Source organism: Podarcis melisellensis (assembly GCF_964234715.1).
Source record: "Podarcis melisellensis genome assembly, chromosome: 13".
Taxonomy (NCBI): domain Eukaryota; kingdom Metazoa; phylum Chordata; class Lepidosauria; order Squamata; family Lacertidae; genus Podarcis; species Podarcis melisellensis.
Window position 1 is genome coordinate 39,256,209 of NC_138545.1, and position 23,538 is coordinate 39,279,746.

Below are 23,538 nucleotides of genomic sequence, written 5' to 3' on the forward strand. Positions count from 1 at the left end.
TCTGGGTTTGTGGAGTCTGTAACCTGAAGCGTATGTAACCCCAGGAACCACTGTAGAGGAAGATAGGCTAAGTAAGTAAATAAATGTCCTGTCCGTTTCATCATGTAACTTGGCAAAGCGGAGTAAGTTAAGCTGTCAAATAGGATGTTATAACTCCAACAATACTTTGTTCTCTTTTGCCAAGTTAGGCCTGCTCAGGCCACAAGAGTGCTGCTGCTGAATTGGGCTTGCGTCTGGAGTAGTTTACACTTGTATATCTTATGCTGGACTTGCTTTACGCCATCTTCTTTTGTATGTGATTGCTTCCTTTGCATACTAGAATATTTTATTAAAACTGTATATACACATAGTGAATTTCATTAATTTCAATGGAGATGATTCCCAAGTAATTATAAGACTACAACCTGAGGTGTTCTATGAAAGGAAATGAATGTTCCGGTACTATTTGTGAAGTATCATCCATTACGCAACAGTCCTGGAACACCACCAAAAAGAGAACACCGGTAAAATTATTACTTTTCGCTCCCATTCAGATTCTAATTAATTGCCCTCTGGTGTTCTGGTCAGGCCTCAGCATAATAATGTAGCATTTGGGGGCAAAGATGGAACCCATTAAGCCAGCACTGGAGGCCAAGATGGAGAAGATCTCCACAGCCACCATGTGTTTTCCCTTGGAGCTCAGGTAGACCGGAACAAAGGAGATCCAAACACTACAAAACAACAACATGCTGAAGGTGATAAATTTGGCTTCATTAAAGCTGTCAGGCAGTTTCCTGGCTAAAAATGCTACAGCAAAGCTGACAATGGCCAGGAAGCCCATGTAGCCCAGGACACAGTAAAACAGGGCAGCTGACCCTTCATTACATTCCAGAATGATTTCTCCCGTCACATAAAGCTTGTCAAAATGGGGGAATGGGGGAGAGGTTCCCAGCCACACAGTGCAAATACCAGCTTGGATAATAGTACAAGTCAACACAATGGCACTTGCCAGTCTTTTCCCTACCCATTTCCTCATTCTGGATCCTGGTTTGGTGGCCACAAAGGCCAAAACAACGGTGACCGTTTTAGCCAACACACAAGAAACAGTCACAGTGAAAACGACACCAAAAGTCATTTGTCGGACAAGGCAGGTGACTCTGTCTGGTTGGCTGAGGAAGATGAAGGGGCAGAGAAAGCAGAGCAGGAGAGACGTGAGGAGAGTGTAGGTCAGATCTCGATTGTTGGCCCTGACGAGGGGTGTGTCTTGATGCCTAGCGAAGATGACTAGGACCAAAAGTGTGAGCAGAAAGAAAAGGAGAGAGAGAAATGCTATGGACATCCCGAGTGGTTCTCCAAAAGTCAGGAAACTGATGGACTTTGGAATGCATTGTGTTTGGTCCTTGTTTGGGTAGTGATCTTCTGAGCATCCAATGCAGTCATTCATGTCTGAGGTAAAAAAGAAAAGATTAGATGCAGACTCATCATGTCTTAAAGAGCAACTACAAATTCCTCCAATATGGACCTCTTAGGATGAAATTGGAAATATCTTAGATATTTCCCAACAAACCAGATACAATGCAATGTGTTTGAACCCCAAGCCAACTAGCATGTGTAGCTACTGGTGCCTCTTACCATCTTCATCTGGTATGTCAACTGTGGAGGTATTTGGATCAGGATGGCCTGGCCACTGTAGTGTGTGAGGGGGGAGAGTTGTCTCTTACCCTTCTGGGAAGCTATCCTTCCTTGGGGACATGGAGCACAATCATAGCAGCAGAATTTCTCCCCCTCCTTCTTTATCTTTCTGGATCCAGGAGGGCAACTTGGGTTACACACAGAATGGGGTGGAACCTGCCCATTGGAATAAGCATATGAACAGTTTAGCACATATAAATGTACATTCATACTTCATGTTGCGTCCGTTTCAGGTTGCGTTTTTTTGGGTGGCGGACTGCCGAAACCCAGAGGTACTGGAAGGGTTACTGCCGGGTTTCAACAGTCACGCATGTGCCAAAGTGCTAAATTGCACTTTACGCATGCGTAGAAATACCGAATTGCAATCGGCGCATGCACAGACGTGGGTTGCGAATGCTGTGGGTTGCAAACATGCATCCCGCACGGATCATGTTCGAACCCAAGCGTCCACTGTATAAGATCTTTTACTCCCATTATCTCAGCTACAATTAGAAAGGCATGTTTTTAGTGTTGACTAAGAGGTGCGAATGATCTCCTTAGGACCAACTCAGGGTGAAAAATACCACTATCCACAATTGGGGGATGGGGAAGTGCTTAAAACGGCTTTGTTTTGAGCCTCTTTCAGGAACTGGAAAAAATGCACGGGGGTTCAAATTGTGGAGTGGGGTAATATTCACCAGCCCTGTACCCAATGTCCAGAGACATCCTTGGTGTACTTGTTCCCCCTCTGATCTTCCTGTGCTTAGTAGGGGGGTATAAGGAGCAGTCTAACACACATGTCTGAACATGCATGGAAGCCTCTCTGGGATTTGGAACATTGTGTTATTATCACATTTCCCAACTGAAAAGATGCTTCAGCTGACTCCTTTTAGAAGCTTCCTTCATATCTTCCTGCCAAAGACAAGGAGCAATCAGGGGTGTAGTATGAATACCTAGAAAACATGCAAATTTATCATTATGATTTGATCAAAACAATGCTGAACCCAAACGGGTAACAGGTCCTAACCTTCTATTAAAAGAAAACAAAAGTAAAATAAGGAGTCCATGTTCCACATGTGCCTCAAGATATGTATCACACTCTAGACTCATGATCTGCAATGCAATAATATTTTGTTTACCCACATCTCATGGATATTGCTGTCATTCCTCACCTGGAGAAAACTTTTATGCCACACAATTTTGTCCTCATGAATCGAAAATTGCTTTCCTGGGGGAGCCTCCAGATCTATCCTCCCAACCTTGATTCTCACATAGGAGTTATTTGGGAAAGTGACCAAGTTTGTAATATCAAATCCAGTTTCTAATTCCCTGTTTTCACCAAAAGACACTTTTTCTCCAGCACTGTTGTTAAATGAGACACTCCTAAGAAAGGGGTGAAGCTGCATTGAAAGGGAAACAAAGGAGCACTGAATTAAAGCCCGAATGTCACTCCTTACTGAACTCAGTTTGGGGCAGAGTCTGCCTGTAAATGACAGGGATTTTAAAGCTCAGACTATGGCTTTAAATCTTTTGAAGGGTGGTTTCTAGACCTTTTAAATAAGCTAAAGCACCTAGTTCCCTGCTGAACAAGAAACAATTACAAGGGCTGAAGCCAAGGGTGGAAGTTTTGATTCCAGATGCAGTAGCCCCCAAAGGTCTCAATAACATATTGCCATTCCACTCTGAACCGTCTTGCACAACAAATTCATCATCAAAGGCACCGAATTCATTGTTGCCCACTTCACTACAAGAAACACTGGTGGCTAAAACTTTCTCCTTCCTCCCCTCTCCCTGGTCGGAAGAACCACAGAGCAATTGGAGAAGCCACTGGAATTGCTGGCTAGGTAGGACTTTTCCAGTTAACCAGTAAGTGTCTTAAAGGCCCCCAATAGCAGCATAAGGGGATGAGAGCTTGTAAAAGGAAAGAGCAATGGAGGACCTCACTCCCCCAGCCCCTAAACTGTGAGATGAAAGCATCCAAAATGCTAAGGAAAGGCTTAATGCTCACAAGGGCTAGAGAACTCTGTGATGTCCTGTGCCAGAGGCACTTATTTCAGTTGGTACAACTATGGCAGTTATGAACAGTTAACAGAGCAGCAGTTTTGTTCCTTTTATGCTGCTCCCTGTCTGAGAGTTAGTCAGTCTGTATCAATTTTGGTCTTAGATTCAAATCTATGTGAGATGTATTGGTAACATAAGGAACACCTGTCTGTCTGGTATATTTAATCTAACCCGTACAAGTACACTGAGTAAAAGTTATTCTCTGTTTAAAATATAAAAGAGAGTCAATTGCATAGTTTTTATAGGAGGGGAAAGGGAACTACTTAAAGGGTCAAACAACCCAAGCTCTTTTCCACATAACTCTGTAAATAGAAACTAGTGTTTAATTCCCATATAAACGATCAAAGATTGAGGTCTGTTGTTTAGTCGTTTAGTCGTGTCCGACTCTTCGTGACCCCATGGACCAGAGCACGCCAGGCACTTCTGTCTTCCACTGTCTCCCGCAGTTTGGTCAGACTCATGTTTGTAGCTTCGAGAGCACTGTCCAACCATCTCGTCCTCTGTCGTCCCCTTCTCCTTGTGCCCTCCATCTTTCCCAACATCAGGGTCTTTTCCAGGGAGTCTTCTCTTCTCATGAGGTGGCCAAAGTATTGGAGCCTCAGTTTCACAATCTGTCCTTCCAGTGAGCACTCAGGGCTAATTTCCTTAAGAATGGATAGGTTTGATCTTCTTACAGTCCATGGGACTCTCAAGAGTCTCCTCCAGCACCATAATTCAAAAGCATCAATTCTTTGGCTATCAGCCTTCTTTATGGTCCAGCTCTCTTTTCCATACATCACTACTGGGAAAACCATGGCTTTAACTATACGGACCTTTGTTGGCAAGGTGATGTCTCTGATTTTTAAGATGCTGTCTAGGTTTGCCATCGCCTTTCTCCCAAGGAGCAGGCGTCTTTTAATATCGTGACTGCTGTCACCATCTGCAGTGATCATGGAGCCCAAGAAAGTAAAATCTCTCACTGCCTCCATTTCTTCCCCTTCTATTTGCCAGGAGGTGATGGGCCCAGTGGCCATGATCTTCATGGTTTTTTTTTTCATGTTGAGCTTCAGACCATATTTTGCACTCTCCTCTTTCACCCTCATTAAAAGGTTATTTAATTCCTCCTCACTTTCTGCCATCAAGGTTGTGTCATCTGCATATCTGAGGTTGTTGATATTTCTTCCGGCAATCTTAATTCCGGCTTGGGATTCATCCAGCCCAGCCTTTCGCATGATGAATTCTGCATATAAGTTAAATAAGCAGGGAGACAATATACAGCCTTGCCGTGCTCCTTTCCCAATTTTGAACCAATCAGTTGTTCCATATCCAGTTCTAACTGTAGCTTCTTGTCCCACATAGAGATTTCTCAGGAGACAGATGAGGTGATCAGGCACTCCCATTTCTTTAAGAACTTGCCATAGTTTGCTGTGGTCGACACAGTCAAAGGCTTTTGCATAGTCAATGAAGCAAAAGTAGATGTCTTTCTGGAACTCTCTAGCTTTCTCCATAATCCAGCGCATGTTTGCAATTTGGTGTCTGGTTCCTCTGCCTCTTCTAAATCCATCTTGCACTTCTGGGAGTTCTTGGTCCATATACTGCTTGAGCCTTCCTTGTAGAATTTTAAGCATAACCTTGCTAGCGTGTGAAATGAGTGCAATTGTGCGGTAGTTGGAGCATTCTTTGGCACTGCCCTTCTTTGGGATTGGGATGTAGACTGATCTTCTCCAATCCTCTGGCCACTGCTGAGTTTCCCAAACTTGCTGGCATATTGAGTGTAGCACCTTAACAGCATCATCTTTTAAAATTTTAAGTAGTTCAGCTGGAATACCATCACTTCCCCTGGCCTTGTTATTTGCAGTGCTTTCTAAGGCCCATTTGACTTCACTCTCCAGGATGTCTGGCTCAAGGTCAGCAACCACACTACCTGGGGTGTACGAGCCACCCATTCTGGTATAATTCCTCTGTGTATTCTTGCCACCTCTTCTTGATGTCTTCTGCTTCTGTTAGGTCCTTACCACTTTTGTCCTTTATTATGGTAATCTTTGTACGAAATGTCCCTTTCATATCTCCAATTTTCTTGAACAGATCTCTGGTTCTTCCCATTCTGTTGTTTTCCTCTATTTCTTTGCATTGCTCATTTAAGAAGGCCTTCTTGTCTCTCCTTGCTATTTTTTGGAAATCTGCATTCAATTTCCTGTATCTTTCACTATCTCCCTCGCATTTTGCTTGCCTTCTCTCCCCCGCTATTTGTAAGGCCTCAATGGACAGCCACTTTGCTTTCTTGCATTTCCTTTTCATTGGGATGGTTTTCGTTGCTGCCTCCTGTATAATGTTACGAGCCTCCATCCATAGTTCTTCAGGCACTCTGTCCACCAAATCTAAATCCTTAAACCTGTTCCTCACTTCCACTGTGTATTCATAAGGGATTTGACTTAGATTGTATCTTACCGGCCCAGTGGTTTTTCCTACCTTCTTCAGTTTAAGCTTGAATTTTGCTATAAGAAGCTGATGTTCTGAGCCACAGTCCGCTCCAGGTCTTGTTTTTGCTGACTGTATAGAGCTTCTCCATCTTTGGCTGCAGAGAATCAATCTGATTTCAATGCTGCCCATCTGGTGATGTCCATGTGTAGAGTCATCTCTTGTGTTGTTGGAAAAGAGTGTTTGTGATGACCAGCTTGTTCTCTTGGCAGAACTCTATTAACCTTTGCCCTGCTTCGTTTTGAACTCCAAGGTCAAACTTGCCAGTTGTTCCTTTTATCTCTTGACTCCCTACTTTAGCATTCCAATCCCTTATAATGAGAAGAACATCCTTCTTTGGTGTCACTTCTATAAGGTGTTGTAAGTCTTCATAGAATTGGTCAATTTCAGTTTCTTCAGCACCAGTGGTTGGTGCATAAACTTGGATTACTGTGATGTTAAAAGGTCTGCCTTGGATTCTTATCGAGATCATTCTATCATTTTTGAGATTGCATCCCAATACAGCTTTTGCCACTCTTTTGTTGACTAGGAGGGCCACTCCATTTCTTTTACGGGATTCTTGCCCACAGTAGTACATATGATGGCCATCCAAACTGAATTCGCCCATTCCCGTCCATTTTAGTTCACTGATGCCCAGGATGTCAATATTTATTCTTGCCATCTCATTTTTTACCACATCCAACTTACCAAGGTTCATGGTTCTTACATTCCAGGTTCCTATACAATATTTTTCCTTACAGCATTGGACTTTCCTTTCGCTTCCAGGCATATCCGCAACTGAGCTTCCTTTCGGCTTCATCAGCTCTGAATCTACTTGTACTTGTCCTCCGCTCTTCCTCAGTAGCATATTGGACGCCTTCCGACCTGAGGGGCTCATCTTCCAGCGTCATAACTTTTATATGTCTTTGTCCATGGAGTTTTCTTGGCAGGGATACTGGAGTGGCTTGCCGGTTCCTGCTCCAGGTGGATCACGTTTGGTCAAAACTCTCCACTATGACCTGTCCATCTTGGGTGGCCCTGCACGGCATAGCTCATACCTTCTCCGAGTTATTCAAGCCCCTTCGCCACGGCAAGGCAGTGATCCATGAAGGGGAGATTGAGGACAATTTCCTGCCTAAGGGTGTTCTCCTTCATGGAAAGCATGTGCTGCGGTGGGGTCTGACAGGCCACCCCTCTGTTGCTGGGTGAGATCGTTTAGATGGCCATTGGCAGGGATTGGGCTGTTTGGGTTACTGGGGAAATTTTGATGTTGCCAATTTGTGGAATGGACCAAAGGTTTTTTATACAGGGCACGCAACATTGAGCATTCTCTTTAGCTGTGTGCACCGGATCACCTGCCCACCCTCCCTAATTTAGGGCTCTTGCATTTGACCTTGCTATTCCTGTCATGGGGTCGTCTGCTTTTGGGGCAGGGGCCTGGTAGGAAATTTGTCCATTTGGCTGATTGGCTGGTGCCATTTGGTTTTTGCCTACTGCGTAGCAAATGGTCACAACTTGTAAGTTGCAGTTAGGCATTGGTTAAAAATTGGTTGGTGGAGGGGTAAGGGTTAGCTGTGCCTGCCTCTCCAATGCTTCTGCTGCAAGGGAATTCCATTAAAGGAATCCAGGGTCTCGCCATGCTTTCGTCCGAATCCCTGGCATGGGGCTTAGGCCACGCAAGCCCCTGGGAGCATGCGGGGAGAGGTGAGGCTATGGTGCCCAGCTCCATTTTCTCCCCAATATTGTTTTCCCTTACTGGCTTTCAATGGAATCTGGAAGTCAGTTCTGTCCCTGGGCGGGGACAGATAGTCGTAACCAGTGCCTAAGCAACCACTCACATTTATGAATTTTAATAAAGTTGTGGCCAAAATTATACCAAAAACCTTAAACAAAAATTCTGTGTGAATTGTGATCCCTGACCACTTGTCCTGCTAGCTAGGGATCATGGGAGTTGTAGGTCAAAAACATCTGGGGGGCCAAGGTTGAAGAAGCCTGACTGGACGTCATGATCCCGCCCATGTCAAATGGTAACCAGTACCTGCCAAGATTGCAGCTTCGGAAGCTCCTGCATCTCTCCTTCCATCGCTGCCCTCTGCTTGGACCTGTGCAACAATGTGTTATGTAAAGCATGGGCCATGGCATAGACAGCATTATAGACACTGTAGCTGTGGGCAGTCATGCTCATCTCAAAATCAGATGAAGGGAGCTCCTCCAGCTTCTCCTCTCCAGTGCAGCTTCCATTGGGCTTCTCCTCCATGTTGGTGTTTGGAAATAAACAGCGAAACACCAGGGTCCAGAACTGCTTGAGAAAACCATCTCCATTTTCCTCAAAGGGGTTTAGGAGCTGAAGAAAGGCTCTGAATCTTTGCACCTCATTGGAATGAACTGTAAAAGAGATGGAACCTTGGAAGACTTGCATATCCCATCTTTTTGGATAAGTGGTTCCTATGAAATCGAGCTGAGCAGTCAGAATCCACACGTTCCTCATAGGTGTCCCAGCCACATTTTCCCCTTCCCATTGTGTTAACATTGGTTGTAGGGCAAGTATGGATGCAGAATTCCCGCAGAAAATAACAGCACTGGCTTTGCTCTTCACAATCACTTGATTCACTTGGTGATACAGTAAAGGAAGGTTATTATACCCATAACTAGCTTGGGGAGTTCTCTCTAAGAAGGCTAAGCAAATATGTTTACTGGAAAGCAGAGGTTGAAGCATCTGCATACACTTCTCTCCACTCTCATTATTGCCAGCAAGTAATCCGACCCACGTCCATGAAAAGTGGACAAGTAACTCAACAATCCCAGTGAACTGATGGTCATCGCTGGGCACCATCCGGTAGAAGGGAGTGGATCGGCTTTGATCCGTGTTCTGTGGAGCAAAGGAGCCATAACTGAGCTGAAAGGAAATGAAGAAATATAAATTGGTTCATGGATGTAGTAGAAGGAACTCATATGTCAAAAAGAGTGGGAGAGAAAATTGCATTTCCCGAGATAGGAACCAGGAGAGGCTGTGTTGCATACATAGCTCCAACATCCAAAAAAAGAGTCATAGACACTGGATTGTAGAACGGCCTGATATGGTTGTTCACTTGATACAATGGAAGGGATGGCCCTGGCGGAGGCTATTCTCTCTCTTTCCTCCTCATGGAAGGTGTAAAAGGTGACATCAGAGACAACCTTTTGGTCACAGCAACCCATTTGTTGCTCACCAGACACCAATCATGTTTACTTTCAGATACAAGGCAAACTTATACAAAAAAAATATTTTAGCTATTTATATTTTTTTATATCTAAATCCTTTAAATATAGAAATCCTCCTAAAGTGACTTACCATTAAATCACGTCTTTAAAACCCAGTGCTATTTTTCTAGAAAAAGAGGTGCTGGAGCCCACCATGAACTACTGAACTATGTTCTCATAGAATGGCATTGGTGCCGAACTGAGCGGTGCCTGCGCTGAGCTATGGCGAACACTGGGTGAACACTGGTTAAAGATAAAGGGTAAAAGGACCTCTGACCATTAGGTCCAGTCATGACCAACTATGGGGTTGCGGCGCTAATCTCACTTTATAGGCCGAGGGAGCCGGCGTACAACTTCCGGGTCATGTGGCCAGCAGGACTCAGCCGCTTCTGGTGAACCAGAGCAGCGCACGGAAATGCCGAACACTGGTTAGGAAAGATAATAATAATTGAGCTGTGAAGTGCCCAAATCAGTATTTTACCTGGGGAATCTTGTAGACACCCAATATGGTTGCTATGTAGACGGATGTTCCAAAGTCAAGTCCCCCAATGACAGCCATCAGATTTTTTTCAATTTCGCACCTGTAGTTGGGTACATCTCTGGGATGCATGGAAATAAGGTCCAGAATGGCCCGATAGGTCATCCTATTATTGGTGTAACTGTCATAGATGTGGACTCCCAAGGTGATATTAGGCAAGATCGTGGGGTTCTCATTGATCTCCTTGACAGCAAACACCAAGGCCAGGATATGCTGATAGTTCTTAGGCATAATACTGCAATGGATAATTTAATGATGTATAACTGAGAGATATGCAAGCCATTGGAAAATTGCTCCTAGGCTAGAATGCTGCTGCTCCTCCAATGCTATCTGCTGCTTAGGATGCCCCCCCCTTTAAGAGCTTTGTATCAATCTTAGAGAGAACTCTTTTGTTGGTTCAGATCCATTTGAAAATGAGGAGACAGAGGTAGGATAGTAACCAACATTTCTAGATCCGTGAAACATATTCAACTTGACATATTTTCAACTTAGGGTGCTATGTGTGTTTGTCATAGCCTGGCTTGGAGGAGAACAAATGGGGCTCTAAAAACCCTACTTCAAAGGTAAGATGAGCTTTTAAGATTCCTCACCGAAAACTCTTCTCAGCCTTGGCTTAATATTCCAAGGGATAGACCAGGGAAGATTCCTCACCAGAAACTCTTCTCAGGCTTGGTTTACTATTTAGACCAGGGAAGGGTTCACACCTTTTCTCTAACATCCTACCCCTTGGTAACCTATTCCTATTCTGTAGTGTGGTTTCTCTTACAAGAGTGTCTACTGAATTGGCTGCCACACTTTACCTCATCAGAACTGTGCATAATTTGTTGCATTTGTTAGAATCCTCACCCAAAACTCTTCTCAGGATTGGTTTAATGTTCAGACCAGAGAAGGGCACCTCACTTTATCTCCAACATGCACCCTTACCTCTGAAATCAGGATGGTGCTGTGGAGAGCATAGAAGCAGGTGGAATTTCTATTTCTCTCCCCATCCCTCACCATAACACACTGTGGGGTCAAAGCAAGCCTCTCTCAAGAACTCAAAGTGAAGTCAGAGAGCTATTTTACCACTTGCACTTTGGGGAGTATCCTGTCACCTCCCCCATCCCCTATATCTCCCCTCCTGCCTGGTGATGGGTACTGGAAGCTTTCAACAGTTGGATGTTGATTACTTCTCCGAGGGTGCTTCCAGGTTGCCAATGTTTTGGGTTGTGATACTAACACCTATGAGGAAATTCAGTGTGAAGTGTGGGACAATGCAAGCTTCACACATCATTGAAGCTCCACACAAACAAATCAGAATGAGTGCTCATTAAAAAGCCAACACTGTCTAATATGGATGAATGCTAAATAAACAAGTCATCTGAAAGTGACTCTGGTGTTTGCACCTGTTTGGGGGCTCTGCTTTTTCTTACCTCTTTGGCTCTTCAGTGCATTCAGAAGCCCCTCATTTCAAGAAGGGCTTCCACAGCGGAAGCTCAGATTTCCAAGTAAGACTAAACCTTTGCTCCTCTAATGAAGCACTGCCTGGAAGAGAATTGTGAAGAGGGGGGAGGAAATGGGGGAACAAAACTGATCAGCAAGTCCAAGCTATCTCATCTTACTAGCAGTTTCAGATCACCATTTCCCTTCCTCAGCTTAGCATCTAATTTTTATTCCTACCTCTGCTGGGGGAGGAGGAATCCCACTTAAATCATGGGGGCTTGTTTCTGAGTAAGCAATATTAGGAATGGGGAATCAGAATTGAATGATTCCTTGATGTGTACTTGATTACTACTTACAAGAAAGTACGGACTTGTTGGGTGATAAGGATTTCTCTGAAGTCTTCTTTAGCAAAAGAGCCAAAGATATGAGAAGCAAGTCCACCAATTATAAAGTCACCAGGCTGATAGAATTCATGGGGAATCCTGAGCGAATGATTGGTGGTGCAACGTGTGTTATGTTTGCACACCACATGTGGCAGAAAGGAGAGGATGGACACAATAATCAGCAGCATACTGAGGCAAATGTTCCTTCTAGTCACACACCTTTACTTCCATCGAGAACATGCCTGTTAGCTTCAGAACCAACCTCACTAGAATCTTTTGCCCTCACACAAATGCCAGGTCATTCCACCAATCCACAGATTAAAAGACTGTCTTACAACTCTCCAAGTGAAAAGTGGAAATCCTGCCTCTTCCTCTGCCCTCTCCATTGTTTGAAATGACAGGAAGGGATTCTTTAATACTAGTCTTTGACTAGTATTCTCTCCAAATCTATGAGGACCTTATCCAAAGGAGATTCAATGATGACAAGTGTGATAATTACCAATGAGATAATAACTAGGTGCTGTTATTGCTGAGAAGATCGGAAGAATGGAGGAAAACATATTTTGTGATGTTTCATGAAAAGCCATCTCTGTCAGCCCCCTGCCCGGCATCCATTCAAGTTCACACATATGTCTTTATGGTGCCATAGTGGCCTTCCTCAGACCATCCTCAAAGTTTCATGGCTGAGCAAAGGTTTAGGAAATAGAACAAACAGTTGTGAACTTCACTTCTGGATTAATCTCCTCTTGCCAAGTTTTAGGTAGCACACTGTGTTGTCAGCAAATATCTGTGTGCAAGCATGTTCCTAACAAAGGCAATGTCAAGGTGCATTTAGGACTATCTTACAGTATTTCAAAGTACTGAGACACATAATTGTATAGCCATTGACTTGGCTTTTTTGTTCTATTACATCGTATTGGTTGGGGCCATTTTAGCAAGGCTATGAATACATGCCTTCTTGTTCTAATTGCAAAATTCTAACGACTGCACCACATGGGCACAAAGCTAAACTTGATATTTGCATTAGCAATGTCCATTCCATAGTATTTATCGCTGCTGGAGCCAGGCAAGGTGCGACAGGGATCTTTGCAGGCAGTGCCTATTTGCTCCCCTCCCCAATTGTGCACCTGGGGCAACAGCCCCCAGACCCCCAACCCACCCATGCTACACCACTGTCTAGTGGGTCTCTGGCTGAGCTGGGAGATTCCTGCTGCAGCCAAGCTATGCTAGTGTAACTCTCTCATCATCAGCTCAGCTACAGACATACCAGCAAATTTTCCTCATCCTTCCTCAGCCAGAACCCAGCCAGTTGAGCCATGTCCAATAATTTTTAAGTGAGGAATAAAACCTGGAAAGGGGCCGTTCCAAGAGCAGGTCCAGGAATAGAACCAGAGTACAGTGGTACCTCGGGTTAAGTACTTAATTCGTTCCGGAGGTCTGTTCTTAACCTGAAACTGTTCTTCACCTGAAGCACCACTTTAGCTAATGGGACCTCCTGCTACTGCCGTACCGCCGGAGAACGATTTCTGTTCTCATTTTGAAGCAAAGTTCTTAACCGGTGGTAATATTTCTGGGTTCGTGGAGTCTGTAACCTGAAGCGTATGTAACCTGAAGTGTATGTAACCCGAAGTACCACTGTAGAGGGAGATAGGCTAAATAAGTAAATAAATTTCCTGTCCGTTAAGCTGTCAAATAGGATGTTATAACTCCAACAATACTTTAGAGGTTTGTTCTCTTTTGCCAAGTTAGGCCTGCTCAGGCCACAAGAGTGCTGCTGCTGAATTGGGCTTGCATCTGGAATAGTTTGCACTGGTATATCCTATCCTGGACTTGCTTTATGCCATCTTCTTTTGTATGTGATTGCTTCCTTTGCATACTAGAATATTTTATTAAACAGTAATCCTAGATACACATAGTGAATTTCATTAATTTCAAAGGACATGATTCCCAAGTAATTGTAAGACTACAACCTGAGGTGTTCTGTGATAGGAAATAAATGTTCTGGTACCATTTGTGAAGTATCATCCATTAAGCAACAGACCTGGAACACCACCAAAAAGGGAACACAAACAGGTTGATTGGTTGGTTTTGAATGCCACACCAGTAAAATTATTATTTTTCGCTCTCATTCAGTTTCTAATTAATTGCCCTCTGGTGTTCTGGTCAGGCCTCAGCATAATAATGTAGCATTTGGGGGCAAAGATTGAACCCATTAAGCCAGCACTGGAGGCCAAGATGGAGAAGATCTCCACAGCCACCATGTGTTTTCCCTTGGAGCTTAGGTATACTGGAACAAAGGAGATCCAAACACTACAAAACAACAACATGCTGAAGGTGATGAATTTGGCTTCATTAAAGCTGTCAGGCAGTTTCCTGGCTAAAAATGCTACAACAAAACTGACAACGGCCAGGAAGCCCATGTAGCCCAGGACACAGTAAAACATGGCAGCTGACCCTTCATTACATTCCAGAATGATTTCTCCTGTCACATAAAGCTTGTCAAAATGGGGAAATGGAGGAGAGGTTCCCAGCCACACAGTGCAAATACCAGCTTGGATAATAGTACAAGTCAACACAATGGCACTTGCCAGTCTTTTCCCTACCCATTTCCTCATTCTGGATCCTGGTCTGGTGGCCACAAAGGCCAAAACAACAGTGACGGTTTTAGCCAACACACAAGAAACAGTCACAGTGAAAACAACACCAAAAGTCATTTGTCGGAGCAGGCAGCTCACTCTGTCTGGTTGGCTGAGGAAGATGAAGGGGCAGAGAAAGCAAAGGAGGAGAGAGGTGAGGAGAGTGTAGGTCAGATCTCGATTGTTGGCCCTGACGAGTGGTGTGTCTTGATGCTTAGCAAAGATTACTAGGACCAAAAGTGTGAGCAGAAAGAGAAGGAGAGAGAGGAATGATATGCACATCCCGAGTGGTTCTCCAAAAGTCAGGAAGCTGATTGTCTTTCGAATGCATTGCGTTTGGTCCTTGTTTGGGTAGTGATCTTCTGAGCACCCAGTACAGTCATTCATGTCTGAGGTAAATAAGGAAAGATTATATGCAGACTCATCGTGTCTTAAAGAGCAAATACAAATTCCTCCAATACGGACCTCTTAGGATGAAATCGGAAATCGGTATTTCCCAACACACCAGATACAATGCAATGTGTTTGAACCCCAAGCCAACTAGCATGTATAGCTACTGGTGCCTCTTACCATCTTCATCTGGTATGTCAACTGTGGAGATATTTGGATCGGGATGGCCTGGCCACTGTAGTGTGTGAGGGGGGAGAGTTGTGTCTCTTACCCTTCTGGGAAGCTATCCTTCCTTGGGGACATGGAGCACAATCATAGCAGCAGAATTTCTCCCCCTCCTTCTTTATCTTTCTGGATCCAGGAGGGCAACTTGGGCTACACACAGAACGGGGTGGAACCTGCCCATTGGAATAAGCATGGGAACAGTTTAGCACATATAGCTGTATAGGCTCTTTAGCTCCCATTATCTCAGCTACAATTAGGAGCGCATGACATGCCAAGCATTCTCAGTATTGTATGCGCAGTGGGATTTTAGTATTGACTAAGAGGTGCGAATGACCTCCTTAGAACCAACTCAGGGTGAAAAATACCACTATCCACAATTGAGGGGTGGAGAGGTGCTTAAAATGGCTTTCTTTTGAGCCTCCTTCAGGCACTACAGAAAATGCACAGGGGCTCAAATTGAGGAGTGGGTGAATATTCACCAGCCCTGTACCCAATGTCCAGAGACATCCTTGGTGTACTTGTTCCCCCTCTGATCTTCCTGTGCTGAGTAGGGGGGTGTAAGGAGCATCTAACACACATGTCTGAACATGCTTAGAAGCCTTTCTGGGGTTTAGAACATTGTGTTATTATCACATTTCCCAACTGAAAAGAGGCTTCAGCTGACTCCTTTTAAAAGCTTTCTTCTTATCTTCCTGCCAAAGACAAGGAGCAATCAGGGGTGTAGTATGAATACCTAGAAAACATACTGGGCAACAGGTCCTAAAAAAATAAAAAAAATAAAAAAGCAAAATAAGGATTCCATGTTCCACATGTGCTTCAAGATATGTACCACACTTTGATAGGAACACACTAGACTCATGATCTGCAATGCAATAATATTTTGTTTACCCACATCTCATGGACATTGCTGTCATTCCTCACCTGGAGAAAACGTTTATGCCACACCATTTTGTCCTCATGAATGGAAAATTGCTTTCCTGGGGGAGCCTCCAGATCTATCCTCCCAACCTTGATTCTCACATAGGAGTTATTTGGGGAAATGACCAAGTTTGTAATATCAAATCCAGTTTCTAATTCCCTGTTTTCACCAAAAGACACTTTTTCTCCAGCACTGTTGTTAAATGAGACACTCCTAAGAAAGGGGTGAAGCTGCATTGAAAGGGAAACAAAGGAGCACTGAATTAAAGCCCGAATGTCACTCCTTACTGAACTCAGTTTGGGGCAGAGTCTGCCTGTAAATGGCAGGGATTTTAAAGCTCAGACTAGAGCTTTAAATCTTTTGAAGGGTGGTTTCTAGACCTTTTAAATAAGCTAAAGCACATAGTTCCCTGCTGAACAAGAAACAATTGCAAGGGCTGAAGCCACAGAGTGAAAGCTTTTGATTCCAGATGCAGTAGCCTCAAAAAGTCTCAATAACATCTTGCCATTCCACTCTGAACCGTCTTGCACAACAAATTCATCATCAAAGGCACTGAATTCATTGTTGCCCACTTCACTACAAGAAACATTGGTGGCTAAAACTCTCTCCTTCCTCCCCTATCCCTGGTCGGAAAAACCACAGAGCAATTGGAGAAGCCACCGGAATTGTTGGCTTGGCAGGACTTTTATAACTAACCAATAAGTGTCTTAAAGGCCCCCAATAGCAGCGTAAGGGGATGAGAGCTTGTAAAAGGGAAAGAGCAATGGAGGACCTCATTCCCCCAGCCCCTAAACTGTGAGTTGAAAGCATCCAAAATGCTAAGGAAAGGCTTAATGCTCACAAGGGCTAGAGAACTCTGTGATGTCCTGTGCCAGAGGCACTTATTTCAGTTGGTACAATTATGGCAGTTATGAACAGTCTTAACAGAGCAGCAGTTTTGTTCTGTTATGCTGCTCCCTGTCTCAGAGTTAGTCAGTCTGTAGCAGTTTTTGTCTTAGATTCAAATCTATGTAAGTGTATTGGTAACATAAGGAACACCTGTCTGTCTGGTATATTTAATCTAACCCGTGCAAGTACACTGAGTAAAAGTTATTCTCTATTTAAAATATAAAAGAGAGTCCATTGCATAGTTTTTATAGGAGGGGAAAGGGAACTACTTAAAGGGTCAAACAACCCATGTTCTCTTCCACATAACTCTGTAAATAGGAACTAGTGTTTAATTCCCATATAAACGATCAAAGATTGGCAAAGCATGTTCTCCTTCATGGAGAGCACTTGTTGCCGTGGGGTCCGACAGGCCAGCCCTTCGTTCCTGGGCGAGATCATTTAGATGGCCATTGGAGGTGAATGGGCACGCAGCATTGAGCGTTCTCTTTCGCTGCATGCACCGGGTCACCCGCTCACCCTCCCTTACTTAGGTCTCTTGCGTTTGACCTTGCTATTCCTGTCATGGGGTTGTCTGCTTTGGGGGCAAGGGCCTGGTTGGAATTTTGTCCATTTGGCTGATTGGCTGGTGCCATTTGGTTTTTGCCTACTGCATAGCAAATCGTCACAACTTGTAAGTTGTGGTTAGGCATTGGTTAAATATTGGTTGGTGGAGGGGTAAGGGTTGGCTGAGCCTGCCTCTCCATTGCTGCTGCTGCTGCAAGGGAATTCCATTAAAGGAATCCAAGGTCTTACCATGCTTTCATCTGAATCCCTGGCATTGGGCTTGGGCTACGCAAGGCCCTGGGAGCATGCAGGGAAAGGTGAGGGTATGGTGCCCAGCTCCGTTTTCTCCCCAATATTGTTAATAATAATAATAATAATAATAATAATAATAATAATAATAATAATAATAATTTATTATTTATACCCCGCCCATCTGGCTGGGTTTCCCCAGCCGCTCTGGGCGCCTTCCAAAAGAGTATTAAAATACTGTGATACATCAAACATTAAAAGCTTCCCTAAACAGACTGCCTTCAGATGTCTTCTAAAAATCTGGTAGTTGTTGTTCTCTTTGTTTACCCTTACTGGCATTCACTGGAAGTCAGTTCTGCCCCTGGGCGGGGACAGATAGTCGTAAGCAATGCCTAAGCAACCACCCACATTTATGTATCTTAATAAGATAAAGGTAAAGGTACCCCTGCCCTTTCGGGCCAGTCGTGTCCGACTCTAGGGTTGTGCGCTCATCTCACTCAAGAGGCCGGGAACCGGTGCCGTCCAAGGACACTTCCGGGTCACATGGCCAGCGTGACGAAGCTGCACTGGTGAGCCAGCACCCGTGCCGCACACAGAAACGCCGTTTACCTTCCCACTATAAAGCGGTACCTATTTATCTACTTGCACTTAGGGGTGCTTTTGAACAGCTAGGTGGGCAGGAGCTGGGACTGAACGACGGGAAAGGTGTGGCCAAAATTATGCCAAACACCTTAAACAAAAATTCTGTGTGAATTGTGATCCCTAACCACTGGTCCTGCTAGCTAGGGATCATGGGAGTTGTAGACCAAAAATATCTGTAGGGCAGAGGTTGAGGAAGCCTGACTTACAGTCAGTTCCAATATATTGCCTCTTGGAAAAAACATCAAATTTATTTCTCAAATTCTCTATAGGGAAAATGAACAGGAGCCACACTTGAGTGTTAATTGCACAGAAGGAAGGAAATAATAATAGAAGAGATTAAAGTTGAATGAAAGAAATGCTGTATGGTTATCTATACTAATTTTCAGGGCATTGTTGCACATACCCCTGGACATCATGATCCTGCCCATTTCAAATGGTAGTCAGTACCTGCCAAGCTTGCAGTTTCGGTAGCTCCTGCATCTCTCCTTCCATCGCTGCCCTCTGCTTGGACCTGTGCAACAATGTGTTATGTAAAGCATGTGCCATGGCATAGACAGCATTATAGACACTGTAGCTGTGGGCAGTCATGCTCATCTCAAAATCAGATGAAGGGAGCTCCTCCAGCTTCTCCTCTCCAGTGCAGCTTCCATTGGGCTTCTCCTCCATGTTGGTGTTTGGAAATAAACAGCGAAAAACCAGGGTCCAGAACTGCTTGAGAAAGCCATCTCCATTTTCCTCAAAGGGGTTTAGGAGCTGAAGAAAGGCTCTGAATCTTTGCACCTCATTGGAATGAACTGTAAAGGAGATGGAACCTTGGAAGACTTGCATATCCCATCTTGTTGGATAAGTGATTCCTATGAAATCGAGCTGAGCAGTCAGAATCCACACTTTCCTCATAGGTGTCCCAGCCACATTTCCCCCTTCCCACTGTGCTATCATTTCTTGCAAGACAAGTATGGATGCAGAAATCCCGCATAAAATAACAGCACTGGCTTTGCTCTTCACAATCACTTGATTCACTTGGAGGTACATTAAGGGAAGGTTATTATACTCATAACTAGCTTGGGGAGTTCTCTCTAAGAAGGCCAAGCAAATATGTTTCCTGGAAAGCAGAGGTTGCAGCGTCTGCATACACTTCTCTCCACTCTCATTATTGGCCGCAAGTAATCCTACCCACGTCCATGAAAAGTGGACAAGTAACTCAACAATCCCAGTGAACTGATGGTCATCGCTGGGCACCATCCGGTAGAAAGGAGTGGATCGGCTTTGATCCGTGTTCTGTGGAGCAAAAGAGCCATAACTGAGCTGAAAGGAAATGAAGAAATATAAATTGGTTCATGGATGTAGTAGAAGGAACTCATATGCGGTGTCTGTTCTGTCAAAAAGAGTGGGAGAGAAAACTGCTTTTCCCGAGATAGGAACCAGGAGAGGCTGTGTTGCATACATAGCTCCAACATCCAAGAAAGAGTCATAGACACTGGATCGTAGAAGGATGAGTCGCTTATGTTGCCCTTGGGATACTCTACAGAGCTTGCCCCCAGGACACATGTGTCACTCATCCTGTGCCACACCCTCCTCCAGTTCATGTGCTTGGCTGGTACAATATGTGTCTCTGAACAGTAATACTGCCTCTTGCTTGCTTGCCTGGATAGAGAGAGGTTGGTTTGGAAACATCTGATGTTTCCATGGCTGAACTGCAGCCTACAGAACTAGAGTCATGTGTCTTGTCTCAACCACCACTGATATGTGACCCCTAACAGAACGGCCTGATATGGTTGTTCACTTGATACAATGGAAGGGACGGCCCTGGCGGAGGCTATTCTCTCTTTCCTCCTCATGGAAGGTGTAAAAGGTGACATCAGAGACAACCTTTTGGTCACAGCAACCCATTTATTGCTCACCAGGCACCAATCATGTTTACTTTCAGATACAAGGCAAACTTATAAAAAAATTTTTTTAGCTATTTATATTTTTTTATATCTAAATCCTTTAAATATAGAAATCCTCCTAAAGTGACTTACTATTAAATTACGTCTTTAAAACCCAGTGCTATTTTTCTAGAAAAAGAGGTGCTGGAGCCCACCATGAACTTCTCTCTTGTTCTCATAGAATGGCATTGGTGCCGAACTGAGAGGTGCCTGCGCTGAGCTATGGCGAACACTGGGTGAACACTGGTTAAAGGTAAAGGGTAAAAGGACCGCTGACCATTAGGTCCAGTCATGACCAACTGTAGGGTTGCGGCACTCATCTCGCTTTATAGGCTGAGGGAGCCGGCGTACAGCTTCCGGGTCATGTGGCCAGCAGGACTCAGCCGCTTCTGGCGAAACAGAGCAGCGCACGGAAATGCCGAACACTGGTTAGGAAAGATAATAAGTGAGCTGCGAAATGCCCAAATCAGTATTTTACCTGGGGAATCTTGTAGACACCCTGTATGGTTGCTATGTAGACGGATGTTCCAAAGTCAAGTCCCCCAATGACACCCATCAGATTTTTTTCAATTCCGCACCTGTAGTTGGGAACATATCTGGGATGCATGGAAATAAGGTCCAGAATGGCCCGATAGGTCATCCTTTTATTGGTGTAACTGTCATAGATGTGGAATCCCAAGGTGATATTAGGCAAGATCGTGGGGTTCTCATTGATCTCCTTGACCGCAAACACCAAAGCCAGAATATGCTGATAGTTCTTAGGCATAATACTGCAATGGATAATTTAATGATGTATAACGGAGAGATATGCAAGCCATTGGAAAATTGCTCCTAGGCTAGAATGCTGCTGCTCCTCCAATGCTATCTGCTGCTTAGGATGCCCCCCCCCCTTTAAGAGCTTTGTATCAATCTTAGCAGAGAACTCTTTTATTGGTTCAGATCCGTTTGAAAATGAGGAGAGAGAGGTAGGATAGTAACCAACATTTCTAGACCTGTGAAACATTTTCAACTTGACATATTTTCAACTTGGGGTGTCATGTGTGTTTGTCATAGCCTGGCTTGGAGGAGAACAAATGGTGCTCTAAAAACCCTACTTCAAAGGCAAGATGAGCTTTTAAGATTCCTCACCAGAAACTCTTCTCAGGCTTGGTTTAATATTTAGACCAGGGAAGGGTTCACACCTTTTCTCTAACATCCTACCCCTTGGTAACCTATTCCTATTCTGTAGTGTGGTTGCACTTACAAGAGTATCTACTGAATTGGCTGCAACTCTTTACCTCATCAGAGCTATGCATAATTTGTTTACATTTGTTAGATTCTTCACCCAAAACTCTTCTCAGGATTGCTTTAATGAGAAGGGACCTCACTTTATCTCCAACATGCACCCTTACCTCTGAAATCAGGATGGTGCTGTAGAGAGCATAGAAACAGGTGGAATTTCTATTTCTCTCCCCATCCCTCACAATAACACACTGTGGGGTCAAAGCAAGCCTCTCTCAAGAACTCAAAGTGAAGCCAGAGAGCTATTTTACCACTTGCACTTTGGGGAGTATCCTGTCACCTCCCCCATCCCCTATATCTCCCCTCCTGCCTGGTGGTGGGTACTGGAAGCTTTCAACAGTTGGATGTTGATTACTTATCCGAGGGTGCTTTCAGGTTGCCAATGTTTTGGGTTGTGATTCTAACACCTATGAGAAATTCAGTGTGAAGTGTGGGACAATGCAAGCTTCACACATCATTGAAGCTCCACACAAACAAATCAGAATGAGTGCTCATTAAAAAGCCAACACTGTCTAATATGGATGAATGCTAAATAAACAAGTCATCTGAAAGTGACTCTGGTGTTTGCACCTGTTTGGGGACTCTGCTTTCTCTTACCTCTTTGGCTCTTCAGTGCATTCAGAAGCCCCTCATTTCAAGAAGGGCTTCCACAGCGGAAACTCAGATTTCCAAGTAAGACTAAACCTTTGCTCCTCTAATGAAGCACTGCCTGGAAGAGAATTGTGAAGAGGGGGGAGGAAATGGGGGAACAAAACTGATCAGCAAGTCCAAGCTATCTCATCTTACTAGCAGTTTCAGATCACCATTTCCCTTCCTCAGCTTAGCACCTAATTCTTATTCCTACTTCTGCTGGGGGAGGAGGAATCCCACTGAAATCAGGGGGGCTTGTTTCTGAGTAAGCAATATTAGGAATGGGGAATCAGAATCAAATGATTCCTTGATGTGTACTTGATTACTACTTACAAGAAAGTACGGACTTGTTGGGTGATAAGGATTTCTCTGAAGTCTTCTTTAGCAAAAGAGCCAAAGATATGAGAAGCAAGTCCACCAAGTATAAAGTCACCAGGCTGATAGAATTCATGTGGAATCCTGAGCGAATGATTGGTGGTGCAACGTTTGTTATGTTTGCACACCACATGTGGCAGAAAGGAGAGGATGGACACAATAATCAGCAGCATACTGAGGCAACTGTTCCTTCTAGTCACACACCTTTACTTCCATCGAGAACATGCCTGTTAGCTTCAGAACCAACCTCACTAGAATCTTTTGCCCTCACACAAATGCCAGGTCATTCCACCAATCCACAGATTAAAAGACTGTCGTACAAGTCTCCAGCTGAAAAATGAAAATCCTGTCTCTTCCTCTGCCCTCTCCATTGTTTGAAATGGCAGGAAGGGATTCTTTAATACTAGTCTTTGACTAGTATTCTCTCCAAATCTATGAGGACCTTATCCAAAGGAGATTCAATGATGACAAGTGTGATAATTACCAATGAGATAATAACTAGGTGCTGTTATTGCCGAGAAAATCGGAAGAATGGAGGAAAACATATTTTGTGATGTTTCTTGAAAAGCCATCTCTGTCATCCCCATGCCCGGCAACCATTCAGGTTCACACATATGTCTTTATGGTGCCATACTGGCCTTCCTCAGACCATCCTCAAAGTTTCATGGCTGAGCATGTGTTGTCAGCAAATATCTGTGTGCAAGAATGTTCCTAACAAAGGCAATGCCAAGATGCATTTAGGACTATCTTACAGTATTTCAAAGTACTGAAACACATTTTTGTATAGCCATTGACTTGGCTTTTTTTTCTATTACATCGTATTGGTTGCGGCCCTTTTAGCAAGGATATGAACACGTCTTCTTGTTCTAAGTGCAATATTCTAACCACTGCACCACATGGGCACAAAGCTAAACTTGATATTTGCATTAGCAATGTCCATTCCATAGTATTTATCGCTGCTGGAGCCAGGCAAGGTGCGACAGGGATCTCTGCAGGCAGTGCCTATTTCGCTCCCCTCCCCAATTGTGTGCTTGGGGAAACAGCCCTCCCCCCCCCCGCATGCTACGCCACTGTCTAGTGGGTCTCTGGTCTCGCTGAGAGA

At 44.2% G+C, this 23,538-nt stretch overlaps 2 protein-coding genes across 3 annotated transcripts; both read right to left on the reverse strand.

Annotated features, from left to right (window-relative positions):
• Positions 1 to 528: 528 nt before the first annotated feature.
• LOC309354871 (vomeronasal type-2 receptor 26-like) lies at positions 529 to 10,156 on the reverse strand (the record flags this gene model as incomplete). The annotated part of the gene is made up of 5 exons (XM_081885135.1): positions 529 to 1,425; positions 1,701 to 1,827; positions 2,823 to 3,050; positions 8,186 to 9,043; positions 9,869 to 10,156. The coding sequence occupies 5 exons, from the start codon at positions 10,154 to 10,156 to the stop codon at positions 530 to 532; spliced, it is 2,397 nt and encodes a 798-aa protein (XP_081741261.1). The 3' UTR covers position 529.
• A 3,259-nt stretch (positions 10,157 to 13,415) lies between these two features.
• On the reverse strand, positions 13,416 to 22,703 carry LOC309354100 (vomeronasal type-2 receptor 26-like). Of its 2 annotated transcripts, XM_081883934.1 has the most exons (6): positions 22,395 to 22,703; positions 20,629 to 20,920; positions 18,670 to 19,527; positions 15,903 to 16,130; positions 15,028 to 15,154; positions 13,416 to 14,755 (listed from the first exon to the last, which is right to left on the reverse strand). In XM_081883934.1, the coding sequence occupies exons 1-6, from the start codon at positions 22,607 to 22,609 to the stop codon at positions 13,860 to 13,862; spliced, it is 2,616 nt and encodes an 871-aa protein (XP_081740060.1). In that variant the 5' UTR covers positions 22,610 to 22,703; the 3' UTR covers positions 13,416 to 13,859. The 2 variants fall into 2 exon arrangements, with proteins under 2 accessions (XP_081740060.1, XP_081740061.1); XM_081883935.1 differs by lacking the exon at positions 15,903 to 16,130.
• Between the last annotated feature and the right edge of the window lie 835 nt (positions 22,704 to 23,538).

Excerpts from the sequence above, each read along its gene's own strand:
- LOC309354100 (XM_081883934.1), bottom strand. The coding sequence starts at position 22,609 with ATGCTGCTGATTATTGTGTCCATCCTCTCCTTTCTGCCACATGTGGTG. Across the intron at positions 19,528-20,628 it reads GTGTCTACAAGATTCCCCAG|CTCAGTTATGGCTCTTTTGC; the intron begins GTAAAATACTGA and ends ATTTCCTTTCAG. Across the intron at positions 14,756-15,027 it reads AAGGATAGCTTCCCAGAAGG|ACATGAATGACTGTACTGGG; the intron begins GTAAGAGACACA and ends TATTTACCTCAG.